Here is a 16,669-nt window from a genome sequence, read left to right as displayed (position 1 = left end):
TGTAGCAAGTGAAGTTGACTAAATCCTGCAGTGCTTTAAGAAACAGATTACCTGAACTGAATTTAAATTGCCAACCCTCAATTAAAAAATAGCTAAAAATAATTTCTGAACACTGACATTATTTGCTGTTCATTCATGTTTATACAGAAGAAATAAAGTGTAGATACTGTTTGCAGGGGGTTAAAGTCATTATTTGGCTTGTGAACATCATGACCTGCAACTTCAGAATTAGCACACATTTTTAGAAAATCTCTATCTATGAAGTCGTTTTTTTGTTTTCCTTTTAAATTATCATCTGGATAACACAGCTGCTACGAATTGCTAACAGTATACAGTTTGTTTGGTTTCTCAGAAAGCTGCAGGATTTTGTGATTTTTTTTTTTTTTTTTTTTTTTTTTTTTTTTTTTTTAGTCACATTACAGATGTTCGGAAAGCAAAATGGTTAAATAAAATTCAGCTATTAAAACTGTGAGCAATACACTAGACACCATCTTATGATGTTATCACACCAGCTGTGAAATCTAACATGTCAGTGGTCATGGACACAAATTGTCATGCTTTTGCAGGTTAAAGTACCTCAAAGGTCTGCTGTTTGAGGAAACATTTTTCATACTATAAGCACATATTATGTCCATTTAAAAGGGGAGGTATCACCATGGCGACCAAGGCAACAAAGCTTTAAAAGAAGTGGCAACCACTGTATCCCAAACCATGATCTTTTTTTAAACGGTAACCCAGTAGTTTTATGTTCCCTTACTTAACTACGTTCTTTTTAATGCCTAACCCCAACCAAGTCACTGCAAATGTCTAAACTTAACCAAGCACTGCGTTTTGTTTTGTTTTTTATTAATGACATCATTAAAAGAATACAAATGTTGTGTGACAATCTATGGCTTGTATAAACTGAACACAAATCTCAAGATGATTTGCTCTACCAACAACCTCTGACCTTCAAATGCAGACTCTTATTGTGGTATTGTTTTCATGTCCATGGACAGGAATCACTACATAAGAGATGATTGATGAGAAGTTGTGTTGAGTGACCCAAAATAATGCTGAAAAATTAGTTTTCAGGAACAAAAATAAACATTACAATTTGTGACCATAAATGTTAATCAATAAAATAGAGAACAACTTAGAGGTGACTATTTCATGAAGTGTTGTGAAACTGTGTTGCATATGTACCATCTGCAATAGTGCAGCTGGTGTTAGTTTCAATTTATGAGGTAGTGTTTGTGTCATCATGTCAAATTTGTAAACTGCTGGGGGAAAGAGCTTTACTTTGCTAAAGAGAAATGATACTGGATAGTACTGGGGTGGGGGATCTACTTTTATTGAGACATGCAACTGCATTAATATATTTGAAACCAAGTATGATCACAAGCAAGTAAAATTAACCAAGAAAAAAGAAACCAGTAGGTTTCGAAGAACAGTAGATAAAGATCAACTACACCCATCAAATTAAGCATGGACAGAAAACGATAAGGATCAGTTTCCACTGCAATCCCCCTCTCTCTGGTTTAATGCCCTTCTGCTCTTTGTTCCACAGTCAAAATTAAGTGATGCAAATGAGAAAAGAAGGCCACAGCCAGCTCATTTGACTTAGTGGAAAAAAGAATCATACTGCTAGCTTCACTGAAGATTTCCACTGTTCCACAATGAGTTATGTAAAAGACAGGAAACACTGGGTGAGGACCAGTGGTCCTTTTTTTTTTTTTTGCTTTCCATTGTTATCCTAGAAGTAAATTCGGTTAACTCTATGTCTTTGATTTTTAGTCTTTCAGTTTACATTTGTGGCTGCATGTGTTAGGTTTGGTTCCATCCACTTCAACCTGCATTTTTATTCATTCTAATTCTTACTTCACTATTAGTTTTCTAATATGCAAATATTACTTTGCTATATTTATATGCATATGGTTCTCTTTAATTAAGAATAATTAAGAATGATCAATTATTAGAAGACCCGAAAACTTTATACCATTGTTTTAATGTGCACAGAAAAAAACAAGGGATGGTACATGAAAATATGAAAGCATTATTTGTGCCTCCATCATCCCATTCTGGACATCTGGCAGCTCAGGCCTTAGAGGTTTAGTAGGTTATATGCCTGCACACATAACCCTGCCACTGCAATCACAACTAATCCTCTTCAAATCGCTTCACAATCCCATAAACATTATTGTAAAGATGCATTCAGGGGCTAAAGACGGCAGGTCGACTTATGAACCAAAATCGAGCAGCACGTGGTTCTTCACCATAAGTAATGTCTGGAGGTTTTTGGAAATGGCTGCTGTTATCAGACATTTTTGGTTTATTTTGTATCTTAATACCCATCTGCCCGAGTCCCATTTTTCCTTTGTTTTGTTTTTTTGGGTTTTTTTTTTTTTTTGTTTGTTCACCAGCTGTTAAGATTTGTGATGCAGCTGTCAAGGCTTATGCTTCATGATTATGTAAAAGTTGCAATCCAATAAAAATGTATTTGTCACTGCTAATAAAACAGAGGTGCCAGTCTTTAGTATCCCATTTTTCATTGATTTAACTTTGAAGCGTTCTAACTAAAATGATAAGGTTTTTACAAATATATTTTACTATAACTGAACTGTTATGCATCAGGTTTATCAGTTATGAACTTAGCAAAACTATTAACTATGACACAATAATTTGAATGAAGCTGAAAAATATAAATGGTGTAAAGTTGATTCTTCAGATAGTTCTTCTGTTTTGATCAAACTGCACAAGGGTTCCTAAAACAAGATGATGTGTTTGTAGTCTTCATTTGTTGCACGTTGCACCAACTTATGACTTACTTGCAGTGTTGGGCAAGTTACTTTGAATAAGTAATTAATTATAGTTACTAGTTACTTCTTCAAAAAAGTAACTGAGTTAGTAACTGAGTTACAAGACTCTAAAAGTAATTAATTACTTGAAAAGTAACTATTGCGTTACTTGGCCATTTTTTGCTACTTTTGATTTTCCCTCTCCATTTCGCCTTTAAAAACTATTTACTGCCTTGTTTGGTATCATTCTTTTCAGCACAATCTCACATGCCTGAATTTACAGTTATGTTTTCATTTTGACATACTGTATTAACACAATTGATCTAAAATCAGACAAAAAACAGAAAAATCCAAGTAGAAGAAGTTATATTTTTACTGTAACAGCCACAAACATGTTTATTGAATCATATTTCATAACTTTAAATGCAAATATAAATTGTCAATTTTAAAATCATACGCACAAGTTTTGCAAACAACAAAGTTATTTGCATCCATTTACCTTTTACCTTTTTTAAAATAACCATTTCAAACTATTGACATAACAATCAGCTGTTCCGCATTAAATTAGATGCCACACAAATTATTTATGCCATTCCCAAAAAATAATTTCTGTCCACTATAAAGGAGAACATCACAGCAGGCCTGACAGCAGCAGGTGTATCACTCATCCTGGTTTTTACCTGGAGACAGCAGTCGCCTCATTGTTCTGACACACAACACAAAACTATCCACAACACTACACACTAACTACACAAGACAACACATTAACTACACACTCCAAACATGCTAAACGTCACAAATCTCTCACATCTCAAAACTCGCTCTCTCTCTTTTCTGCTTTCTTTCTCTCTCTCTCTCTCGCCGTCACTCCTAAAACTCCCCCCTCTTCCTAAACAACCAAATATCATGTTGCCATATCATTTTTTGATTGGTCAACATGGTACATTTTTCCACCAAAACGAACAGGCTGTTTTTTTTGTTTGTTAGTTTTGGGTCTTTTTTGGTCATAAGCAGAGAGTGCTTGCTAGCGCTGTCCTTAGACAGTAAACGTGGCGAAACTATTCAGGAAAAAACACCGCATATATATTGTTTATCATGACTCTGGTTTTACGTGACCTATCAACACAATTTAAAAACTGGTATATATCACCTTGTTGCTTTGACATCTTAAAGTGGTCATGTGATTGGCTTACCACGACTACTTTACTCTTCCTCAGTCAAACAGCAGCACTCATGCGATTGTTTTGCCGCCTAGCTCCAGGTGTTTTGCCAAAAAGTGATAATTTGCCAGAAAGTGATTGCCGTCCGCGGGAGTGCGCGCAGCTGCCTCAAGCTGTAGCGCCCAGATTACTTACAGCTACTTCCGTGCAACTGATATAAGATGCGGTAAACTGAAGACAGGTTCAAGCGTCTGTTTGTTGAAAAATAGTAACGCGACCGCACGACATTTTCTTGTTAGTAACTGTAACGGCGTTGTAACGATAGGAATAGTAATTAGTTAGATTACTCGTTACTGAAAAAAGTAACACCGTTAGTAACGCCGTTACTTGTAGCGCCGTTATTCCCATCACTGCTCACTTGTCTGCATAATGAGCAATTTGGTATTCTCAAGTAACATGAGATCATTACTTTATGCACATCTGTGTTTGTATTTCAGACTTGTCTTTTAAAAATAATTTTAAAAAACCAAACTCTTTTGATTCAACATTGTATTACCATCATTTGACTTACATTGGAGTAGTATATGTCTTTGCTACAGTACATAATATACATATTGGAAGTTTTGTGGATGCTAATCAAATGTCAGATGTATTCATTAAAGTTTGAAATAATTTATTTAAATCATTTAAAATTCTATTTACACTGTGCTTTTAAACTGTGTTTTAGGTACATAAACACTGGAAAGGGTTAATTTTAGGTCTTTGGTAGGTGAGACCCCTCAGGGGCCTAAGATTTACCTATGTGTCAGTTTTAGTTACGTATTATAGTACGATGTTTGTTCTTAAGTTAGTGCAAATTAAATTTATGTAATTGAGCTAATCTTTGTTTTTGTGTGTGTGTGTGTGTCTGTGTGTTTCTGTGTGCTGTGCAGTGAAGAAAGCCAAACTCCAGGGACCACCAGGTAAGAACTTTCTTTATTCACAAACTTTATTCCCATTCTCAGTCCATTTTACCTTACATTTTACTAATGTTCGTTGTTCACAGCTGGTGAGAGATTTGTATGCTGTGAAACTTGTGGGATTTTTGATTATGTTTATTGGTGTTTGTTTGTTTGTTTGTTTAAAAAAACAAGAATGTCTGAACTGTCATCCATGTTGAACTGTAAATTAACTCAGTTATCCAGTTACCCAATGAGGATGTCCAGAATTCTACACAGTTTGATCACAACACCACTACTTCTGTGAGGTTGCTTTGTGTAGACCTTGTTAAAAATATGCCATGTGTACTAATTGTCTTATATAGGTTAATCTCTTAAATTCTGGCAAGTCACTACAGGCGCTAGGGTTGATTTTGCGTTACGCAATCCTGGGTCTTTCAGTGTCATGCCATGTAGGTGGACATAGATCAGTGTCCAAATCCCCAGACTCTCCAACTAGGCAAATCCCTCTGGTGTTCAGGCTCTTGTCTACCTTTAAGCCCTGTGACATTTCTGGCAAGAGCAGAGAGGAGCACTAATACAAAGTCAACTTAGCTTTGAATTTGCCATTGATATTTTACTCATTTGATGCCAAAATGACTTCTGTGAAGTTTTTTCTAACCCTTTTTGTAAAATTTCTGATCCCTTACAAAATGTGAATTTAAAAAGAAGTATTTTGTAAATCATTAACATCCTAAAGTTAATAAAAATTTTAAAAAATTAATGGAGGGGTAACATAAGAGTGGAAAAGTTGTTAATACTAAATACCTGTGATACATCTCACAACTAGTTATGTTCATGAGCAACACATAATGGATGTGAATGGGTATCAGAAAAGCATTCCGAAAAAGGCTGAACCTTTTAGAAACAGAGAAAACTGGAAAAGTGTTCATTATTCTGCATAGGACAATAGTTCAGGGATTTAAGAATGACTCAGTGTGACATTAAATTTCATCATCAGTACATAATATCATTGAAAGATTCTAGGAAACAATACAGTATTAGTTTTTGGCTTTGTGTACAAGCCCAAAAATCATTACCGAGTGGCCATAATCTTCTGGTCCTCAGACACTGCTACATTTAAAAAAAAAAGAAGAAGTGATTATCTAGAGGAAGTAACTACATGGACTCGGGACCACTTCAGAAAACGTCTGTCAATTAATGCTATGCTGCATTCACAAATGTAGTTTAAAAACCATCAACAAGGAAGTAAAATATACAAATCAGATCCCAAAACACTCTGTCCCAGTACTGGTTTAAGAGCCACTGAGATGGAAAACTGTCATGTAGGTTGACCAGTCCAAGACTGAAATTCTTCCTTGAAATCTTGGACACTGTGCTCTCCAGGCTATTGATAATGGGGGACATCAGTGCACAGCTGAAAAGCTAGCATTTGCCTTCCAGACAGTGTCTTCACTTTCTAATGCTGTGAGTTCAGTTTTTGTAGCCAGCATCAAGTGACTGAAGTTGATCCTTTTTTAAATATTTTGTTGTATTGTCCGTTTTCAAGGGGCTTTGTAGCATTGAAACTTTGAAGGGATTGTAAGGCTTTGCTTGGCTGTCTATGACCTCCTCCCTCTTCCGGGTCATACGACATGTGACACCTGTCTTAGAACAAACATTAGGTGAATTTCACTTTAGCCAGGCATCTCTCTGAAACAAAATGTAAACACTAGTCACTTTTGTTGTTGTTGTTTTTTTTGTTTTTTGTTTTTAGAGGGCAAAGACACAAACGAAGGCCTGTGAGAGAGTTCTTAGCTAAGAAACAAAACTAAACAAATGAGAAGTTTAGCATTTTCATGTGTTTAAAGATGTCCCTTGTAATGTGTTATGGTGTTAAAGATTTTGTCAAAAAAGTGTTTCAAGAGTAGCTTTTATAAAATGTCATCAAAGTAAAATTTCTATTTCCAACTAAATGGTAAAATGGTAAATGGCCTGTATTTGTATAGCGCTTTACTAGTCCCTAAGGACCCCAAAGCGCTTTACATATCCAGTCATTCACCCATTCACACACACATTCACACACTAATTTAAATTAGCTGTTTTCCTTAGGACTTATGAAGTGATATCAGCTCAATAAACTGATGTGTGAGCTTATGAGTAAAGGTGTTTTAGAAAACAGACTTTGAAAATATACAAATAATGAACTAATGTATTTTATTTTATTTTTTTCAGCAAATTTGGTTAAACATAGCCAATGCTGTTTTGCTGTCCTACTTTTTTGGCAACGTAAAGTGTGGCCATGATCCAGTGAGCATGAAATATTTTGTTATGCTGCAAATGCAATGGTTTGTGCTTCAAAACTGCATACCATGATGTGTTGAGCTGCAAATTTTAAGATCAGATTTCTGCATTTTTTTATGATCATTGCACCATTTTACTTTCCATTTTTGTGTGAATAGCAATAAGGGATAGATTCTGAAAGAACAGGAAGGAATAAGTAATTACTGAACATATTACTTACCAGTTTTCTTACCTCATGATAATTGTACTTGCATAGGGTGACATGTGACTTATTGGAAGAGGCCTCAAAGTTTACATAAGGCTGGCCTGGGATTGATGTTTGTATTGTGTCTACACCACACCTGCGCTTGGATGGCTTTTAGGCCTTATTTTGGCACATTTACACAAAGTGTTTTGAGAGAATACTGTAAAACAGAAGGTGACGTTGTTTGAACTAGTTAGCAGTCTATCTATCTATCCACTGTCTTATTATCCACTGATTCGCGGATAATAGCTGTGTGCTGCTAGATGTGTGCTTGCAGAGTCTCTGCTTGGAGTAAAATGGGGAATATATCATTTTAATCACAAGCTTCTCTTTTAACAAAGTAAAAAATAGACTTCCAGGTAATATAATTGCTTGAGAACACTATTTTTGGAAAACTAACTTACACATGAAGATATTCAAGCAATGGTAGGAAAGTCCTCTGATAAATGTATGTTTTGTGTTGCATGCAATATTGATAAGTGGCCTGATGTTGAAATGCCAGTCTTCCAGCTGCCTGCATTTCCCTGACTAATTTATTACTAAGAAAACTCATCACTAATCAATTATGAATGAAGACGTTTGACTGAGGGTTTACGATGATTCTCAGAACATCATCGCATAGTTCACATGATCATTCGATTTTTTTTTTTCTGCTTAAGAGCACATTGACTGGCGTGCCTTCACTGTTTTACTCTGTGTGTGTGTGTGTGTGTGTGTATTGGAAACCAAATATGTGTATGCACACATAAGCATGTTTAAATTTGCACCAGCATGGTCAACAGATCATGTTTCTTTATATGTAAGCAACAGTTTGGGTTAGGCAACTTGACTCAATCAACACTGCAGTTTCTTTCTGCAATGGGCCTACAGAATAAGGGTTTTTCACTATACACAATGCATAATGTCTTATTAAAAATTTCATTCTTTTACAGTATCTGGAAATTCTCATTAAATGTGCACACTGATGGTTAAAACTGGTGTAAAGATTCTTGAGGCCGACACTGATTTTAAGATATGGGAATTTAGAATTGGATAAATATAACTGTCTCATAAACACTTTGAAAAACAAGCAAACTTGATATGAAACTGTCTTAAGCAGTATATTTGGCTAGTGACTAATATGTGTCTTTTCTTTACTGCACTTCCCATGTCTTAATAGCCTGTAAGTACATATAAGACATATATTTGCAATAATTTAATAGAAGATGATTTATCTAACTATTGTGCTGAGATTACTGTAGAGATATCCATAATTTCTTTTTAAATAATTGCATATTGACTGAAATGTTGGTTTCCATTAGATTTTTGTGATCCTCATACTATACAGTAACCATATAAAACTTATCTCTTATGTAGGGTAAGGCACTGATGTGCAGGTGGATACCTTGCTTCTGAATACAATAAAGATCTCTAATGGAGTTAGCAAGAAAAAAAAACACTTTTCAGCATACTGGATTTTGAAATCTGTGTGGAGTTAAATCTATATTTACCAAGCTGCTGTGCATTGTAACTCTTCATAACAAGTTACAAAGAAAGACACTGTAGACATAAAATGTGACCACTTAGGAAACGTACCTTCGGTTTTATCTTGAGTATTTGTGTTTGCTAAACTTTGTTTTCCTCATATAGCAGTTATAGCCCAGTTATTGCCTAGCAGATTTGACCGGTGACAAATAAGTTTGTCTTTTCTTTATTGCACTTCCCATTACTTACGTACGTACTTACATACACTATCATATATTTGCACTAAGCTAATTATTACATGTGTATGATGTGTTTTATAATAGTGGTATTTTGACTGAAATTTCAGTTTTCATTTAATGTTTGTTGTCCTCACACTATACAATACAAACATAAGACTAGTCCGTTATATTGGTGAGACATTGCTATGCAGGTGGATACTTTTTTTTCCTCTTTTTTTCCCTCCAGTCAGTTATTACTTCTTCCTCCTCAACGGTGTCAGCCGTATCAAGGAAAACGCCTGGTGTAAAGGTCCGGCAACCACTAAGTGGCTCTTATCTAATCCATACATCCTCTTGCCTTATCTCGTCTCTGCTATTCATGGGAGCTGGCCCAAGTGTGGCACAAGGCATGGAATATCTAATTAGGGAAAAGCTTCAGCATCCCCGAGGCAACTTTAATACTGTGTGTGTTCTGTTGCTACTGTTTTCACAGGACACTAATTAGGTCTGTGTCCTGTCAGTCCTGGTTCGCGGTCTCAGTGTCACTTCAGGGATTCTGCGCTTTCAGTACACTGTTTCAGTTTGCAGTCTTAAGTATCTATTTATGTTCTGTGTCAGTGGAGCGTTGTATGAATCCACCTGTGTCAACTGCTGGCAGTCCTATTGTGTCAAGGAGTTGATTTTACTTATCTGGCTGCTATGTTAAATGCTAGTGTAGGGTAAATGTTTCGGTTTGTTGCTGGAGGAACCAGGGTAATCTTTGTTTAGTGTGGTCATGTGACTGGTCTATACAGGAACAGCTGATCTCTTGCTTTTGTTTCCCATAGACCAAAGAGGGTCATTTGTGTGTGTTTGTACTGCCTGCTTGCACTGTTGGCTGTTTATATCAGGGAGCCACCATTCAGAAAATCAGAAACTCAGAACCATAAACGTGCTGTCAGTTTATGAAAAACATATTGATATTAATATAGTTGCATATTTTTTGCTAAAAACTTCAAGATGATATCCATCCAGCTGTATGTTGTTAAATTTTAATATAATTTTCTGCTTGATAGTCTTGTCATTTTGTTGGCGTGAGCATTTATACCTTGCTACTTGTGCTACTCTAATTGACGTGGGGAAACATTGTTTATACAAAGGTGTCCTTTTAATATCTTGAATCAGATGATTGTGAGCTATTCCCTGAGTAGTATTCCATGACATATGATAAAGTATATTTTATTTATCAGTCAGAAACAGACATCCTTTTTCCTTTCCCTTTCAGTCCTCCTCCCACTCAGCTTTTATGTCCATGTGGGGGGGTTGAGTTGTAGCGAGGACTACCAGTTGTGCAGGACTGGTAACTACATGAGGAAAAATGAGCACATCAACAGGCACGTGTTGATGCCCCCAACCCCACAGTAGGAAATGAAAAGCTGGTAGTTTTAGCACGGGTTGCCTAATCCCTCATCCATCCACCCTCCCCTTCAGCACTGACCGCTGAAGCATACAGTTGTTGAGAATCGGCTGTCCAGCACTACTGGCGGACGGGAGTTGACTGAGATAACTGGGTGTGAAAGTTGTATACACACACACAGACATTTGAGTCAATGTTTCAGTGGTTTTGACAGGCAGTAGACTCCTAGCAGGGCTCAATTTTTGTGTGTAGGTCACACAGTCAGCTGTTGCGTCAAATGTTAAAAATGCAACTAAACCAACTATATTCTATGTATTGATGATATTAGGGCTGACAGAGACCTTTTCTTTAATAGTAACAGGTCAGTAGTGACTTCAGCTTTATTACATCATGAGCAGGCATGCTTCCTTTACAACGTGTATTTTTTAGAGGACAAGCGTATTTTAAAAAACAGCTGCACTTCATAGTGGACTGGAGACGTACCATGTATTTGTACATCCTGTAGTACTATGTGCTGTGAGGGTTTGGCTCTCATTGGAGATTAACAGGGTTGATTTGCTGGCCTGGCCTGGGTTTGGCTTGACATAGTCGGGGGAGGAGACTTATCTGCTTTTACTCTCACTGATAGTCCTGATGTCTTTTTTTTTCCTCCTACAGAAAACAGAGGTAGAGCTGGCATGGTAGTTCAAACATCACCTCTGTTGTTCTATCTAATAGTAGACTGTCCAGAGTCTTACTATGCTATGTGTCTTCATTACTGCTTAATGAATCCCATATATTTCTGTTAACGCATGCGTAACGCTCGCTCTCCTCCATATGCTCTCAATGCATTGCTGCCTCCTCATTATAATTAAATCGTAATCTGCCTTTTCCTCTGTTTCAGATAAGTTCAACACCTATGTGACGCTGAAGGTGCAAAATGTTAAAAGCACAACTATCACTGTGCGTGGGGACCAGCCCTGCTGGGAGCAAGATTTCATGTTGTAAGTCAATCTGAAATACAGAAGCAAATACAGAAACACACCATTTATCATGGGGAACAAAATCAAACATTAATACATAAAAAACCACACACTCTGGAACTCTGGGATAGAAACAACACATCCACACTTTTATCTCTCCAAGCTACTCATCCGAATGCTTAAAAGCTACAGTTTTTCATCTACGCCATTCAGTTTAAGACAGTATATCGTAAAACAGCTGTTGGTCATTTTCTCCTTATAATTTATTGATTTAATTTCCCCATTTTCCTTTCCCAGTGAAATGTATCTATGGTGATACTAAAGGCAACACTTTGTTGCATGCGCGCCATTGTTTGTCTTTTGTGAACTCCCTCTTTTGGGACAGTGTTTGTTTTTCCAGGCCTCCTTCCTCCAACTGTCCATTCATGCTTTGTCACTAGGTGTAATTCCAGGTTATTCATCAGGCTTTCCAGCAAATTCTGAGCACCATCTGTTACAGCGATCCAACTTAAATTTAAGCAGAAAATGGGAACTTTACAATTTCAAACTTTGTATCTTAGTACCTACCATGCAATTATTTTTTTTTAGGATTTTTATGTTACATTTTAAATATATTGCCTAAAAACATCATCTGAACAAAACAAATGAGTAAGTAGTGGTTGTCTCAGTTTTGGAAATTAATAACTGCAATTATTCATTCAGTTAATTTAACAAGTCAAAAACATTTTTTTACATTTTCTTTTGTTTTGTTTTTTGTTTTCGTTTTTTTGGCCTTTTAGCACCTGACTATCAGATTTGTTAAGGTCAGTAACATTACTCCATATAGGCTATGGGCCTGCATGCGCCAAGACAATAGCCCATGAAATATAAAATGACACCATCACTAGTCTAAACTTTGATAAAAGGCAGATTAGATGTGTTTTTGTATTGTTTATGCCAAATTCTGACTCTGCAGCATTTTTCCAATTTTCCATTGTACAGTTTCGCTGAGTCTGTGCAAATTTGAGCTTCAGTTTCCTGTTATCAGCTGACAAAAGTGGCATCCAAAGTGGTCTTCTACTGCTGTAGGTCATCTGTTCCAAGGTCCAGTGTTTGGCCTTTTTTAACCTTCCCATCAACTCAGCGCAGCCCATTATCCTCTGACCTCCGGCATCAAAAAAGCATTTTCACCAAGAGAACTGCCACTCACTGGATATCTTCTCTTATTTTTTTGGACCATTCTCTGTAAGCTCTAGAGATTGTTATGCAAGAAAATCTCAGTAGATCAGCAGTTTGTGGACAGTAAAAATCACGCCACGTTCAGAGTCACTTTTTATAATGCAATATTTATTTGCTTTTAGAACAAAGGGAAACTGTCTTATACAGCACACCACAAACATACAATATATTTGGTTTCCCGAGAACATTACCCCAAACCCTAAGTCCCTTTGTGACTGACTGATTAGAAGTTTACTTTAATGAGCAGTCAAGGAATTGTACCTAATAAGTAGCCGGTGAATGTGTATTCATATAAGGAAAAACAGTACTGTACCAATTTAAATTGAATTAGGTTGGACTACATGGTTGTAAATCAGTCTACACAAAGTGGTTGGAAAGTGATTTAAAGAAATAAATGATGATGCTTGTATTTGTATTTGAAAATAGATTGGAATTTATTAGCAATTTTGGCTTTACCACTTTATTTTGCATGTTTAAAAAGACGGGGATAATGCAAAACGTTAAAATAAAAGGTGGCACAACTGGAAAAGATAATCTAAACAGCAACATGAACAACAATAAATCTCCCGGTTAAAATTAGCCCCAGTTAAATACCTTGCTATATGTATTTATTCTCTTTTCAATGAGCAAATGATTTAGGAGGCCTTTATCTCTGCACCTGAGCTCTCTGGACCCCACCACCCTCACCCCCACCCTTGCTCTTTTTTTAATTATCTTTTCTCTGATCTTGCTTTTGTTTGGTCCGTCAGTAGTTGTAAAGTGGCACAGATGAGAATATGCAAATGCCCTTGGTGTGTGGCTGCTTTTAAAATTCATGTGCCATTTTAATACTGTCATCAAGCTGTTTTTGAGCCCTTTGAATAGCATGTTGAATGACAAAACAAGGCTGGAAATGATTATGACAGCTAATACAGGACAAAATGAGGAAGTAGCTTTTGTAGCTAAAGCGATGGTAGCTCCTGATAGCAATCCTTTAGAAATTTCTGGTTTAATTTTTGTGTTTTTTTTTTCCATTTTAAAAATTTCTGATAACAAAGTTACATTACAACAAAGTTATTGTTTCATTCTTTTATTCAGTGACATTTTATCATCATCATCATTTGTTACTTGAATTTCCACAGTGAGATCAACCGGCTGGACCTCGGCCTCATTGTTGAGGTGTGGAACAAAGGTCTCATCTGGGACACCATGGTGGGAACTGCATGGATTCCATTAAAAAGTATCCGACAATCAGAGCAGGTCAGAACTTACACCCACACAAAAAGTCAAGTACAAGTGAATTTTAGTCCAAACTTTTGAGGTGGAAAAAAGCCACTTGAAATCCATCCATTAGAAGTAACAAGATACAGCATTTAACTTCATCAATCAATAGATGTTAAATTAGTAAAATTAACAAAAGACAAAACAAAAGTTTGTACCTTTGAATATTGCTCAGTCCATCTGCATTTTTCCCTAGAAAGATATATGTAAGTAATTCCAGTTGGCACATCAAAGATGTGAAATGATGATCTCATAAAAGGGACGCTTTGAATTTTTAGTCGTACTAAAAATTCAAATGCTACAATAAGTAAATGCAAGCACCTGTGTGTTGGCTATATTCTGTTTATAAATTACTTGTTAGTTTAAAAAGTAATGTAAGACTGGATTCCTAAACCTAAGGTAAAGTAATACAGAAATTTCAAATATAAAGGCAGTTTCAAATAAAATAGACATTTGAAAATGATGAATATGTTAAATATGTTACACAATGATTACAGTTACAGGGTGATTGGAAATCAAAAAGTTAAAAATGTATTTTTTACATACAAAAAAATAGTTTATACAAAAATGTTTCTTGTTTGACCCACATAATACTAAGAAAATGAACTTTGAATTTTTCACTAGATTAAACATACTTTATTATAAATGCCGCTTGGCTTCACTATTTGAGCTACAAATAGTAAAAACGCAGGCAATAAAACTGCCTTAAATACATATTAAAAGAATCAGTGGCATTGTCTGTGTAAATAAATGAATGTGTCCACATTTAATTTCAGGAGGGCTCAGGTGAGTGGCTTTTCCTGGATGCAGAGGTCCTGATGAAAGCTGATGAGATATATGGCACGAAGAACCCAACGCCTCATCGAGTCCTGCTGGATACTCGTTTCGAACTGCCTTTTGGTGAGATTAAAGCTGAAACCATTTTAGCTGCACAATAGACTTCCAGAGTCTAAGACATACAGTTGTTCAGTTGATTGAACCACACTTGTAAATACCGTTAAAGCTCTTATGTAAGATGTTTTGTAATAGATACATTAGTGATTCTGGTTGCCTTAGGGTAAATCAAACCTTGATCTGGAGAGTTACTCACACAGGTCACAAATGTTTCCTGCTGAAATGTCAGGAACCAAAAAAAAAAAAAAAGTGTCGAGCCTGGAGCACTGTGTAACATCATAGCCTGGTATCCACTGGTCTTGTGCAGACATATGGTACCTAGTAGTAATTTCTTTTGAACAGAAAATCTAATGGCTAAACAATTGAGTCCACAATTGTTGGACAAAGATCCATAATTTTTGCATAGTTTTGCACCACTACAGTGGATTTTAAATCAAATAATCACTGAATTTAAGACTTTCAACATTAACTCAATGATATTTACAAAAAAAAATTATGAACTGTTTAGGAATCACATTAATTTTTAAATGAAGTCCCCTATTTTCAGAACAACCTGGTTTACACAAGATAAATATAAGGTCACATCATAACATTCTCCCTTTGTGTGGAGTCGAGCAGGATTTTATGGCTAGAAGCAGTCCAGATATTTGTCTTAGATATTTGCCTGACAGTGTTACATCCCGTATCTGGTGCCTTTGAGAATGAGACGCCTGTTTCTGTCCTGCATAAGCTGAGGTCACTAATTCAACAATAGCAGACCTTCCTTTATTAATTTAGGTTCCGTAAATATAATTTTGTCTTTGCCAGGTTGTCCTGTTGTGGCCAACAGGATTTAGGAACCATTAGAAATATCCAAAAGCATTTCTAACATGAGAAAGTTTGGGTCCATTAGCCACTTAATCAGTGTTTTCTAGAATGATCCATGTCAGAATATGAATACAGATTTCATTAAAGGTGCATTTATTTATTTGGCTACATAGGGGCAGAAAATCTGGTAGAGTGGTAGATCACAGACTGTGTGTAAAAGATAGACAGCCACTATAATTCCAGCTACTGATTTCTGGACTAGCCAGAGGTTGACAAGAGTGTTAAGTTCTTAGTTAATTCGAGATGGGACTGTATAGGTGCATTTCACAGAATCGGTTGATTCTCATAATGTTGGAATTTCCCTTACCTTTATTTGCTCTCAAAGGTACCAACACAACAAGGTCCAGATCAGTTTACACACATACTGGATTAAAAATCAGTGGCACCAGGTCTTATGACTTAAGAAATGTAGAAAATTTGGTTCGAATCACTGTCAGTATTAGTGGGTATGTTTAAAAAATCGATTTCCCGATTCAAATCGATTTTAGTTTGAATAATTTTGCTGTTTTGCTTCCACCACAATAAAATCACACTTCCTGCACAGCTCTTTCTCTGTTCTTGTACTTCAAGAACAGTTTCCCATGTCAAATCTGTGTTTTAGATCTCTGCATTATTCGCTTGCTTAGTACGCACCAGCCTACCGTTGTGTTCAGCGCTGTCGCCGTCGCTGCTTTTCTTTTTTTCTTTTTTTTTCCATAATGACCTCCGACAAGAAAGCCTCATTTCTGCTGTTCAATATCAAAGAAATTTAAACCTTTACAAATTATTCCAAATTGCAAAACGCTTATGTGTGTCTCTAATAAAAACCTTTGTAACTTCGCTCTGCTTCACTTCAGCAGCATCAGGTCATGTTCATATGTTGATTTATGGTTTTCTTCAGTTTTTGATCTACTGTAGAATATTTTTAAGGTGGTTATCTGCAATAAAAAGCCAGGCCAGGAAAATCTCCTTCACCTTTTTCTGCATTTTATCCTCAGTTACTTTGCCA

The 16,669-nt window shown here is 36.1% G+C and overlaps 1 protein-coding gene across 9 annotated transcripts in view; it reads left to right on the top strand.

Annotated features, from left to right (window-relative positions):
* LOC134630970 (protein unc-13 homolog B-like) overlaps window positions 1-16,669 on the top strand; it is a 69,138-nt gene that overhangs the window by 3,453 nt on the left and 49,016 nt on the right. For all 9 annotated transcript variants that reach the window (XM_063478817.1, XM_063478815.1, XM_063478814.1 and 6 more), the window contains exons 2-5: window positions 4,870-4,899; window positions 11,364-11,463; window positions 13,782-13,899; window positions 14,697-14,820. In XM_063478817.1, the coding sequence (XP_063334887.1) occupies window positions 4,870-4,899; window positions 11,364-11,463; window positions 13,782-13,899; window positions 14,697-14,820 (372 nt within the window). The remainder of the gene's footprint in view (window positions 1-4,869; window positions 4,900-11,363; window positions 11,464-13,781; window positions 13,900-14,696; window positions 14,821-16,669) is intronic.

This window comes from Pelmatolapia mariae, linkage group LG7, assembly GCF_036321145.2.
Source record: "Pelmatolapia mariae isolate MD_Pm_ZW linkage group LG7, Pm_UMD_F_2, whole genome shotgun sequence".
In the NCBI taxonomy this organism is placed as follows: Eukaryota; Metazoa; Chordata; class Actinopteri; order Cichliformes; family Cichlidae; genus Pelmatolapia; species Pelmatolapia mariae.
The sequence above is the reverse complement of the archived record's forward strand: the minus strand, read 5'-3'. Positions and strand labels throughout refer to the sequence as shown.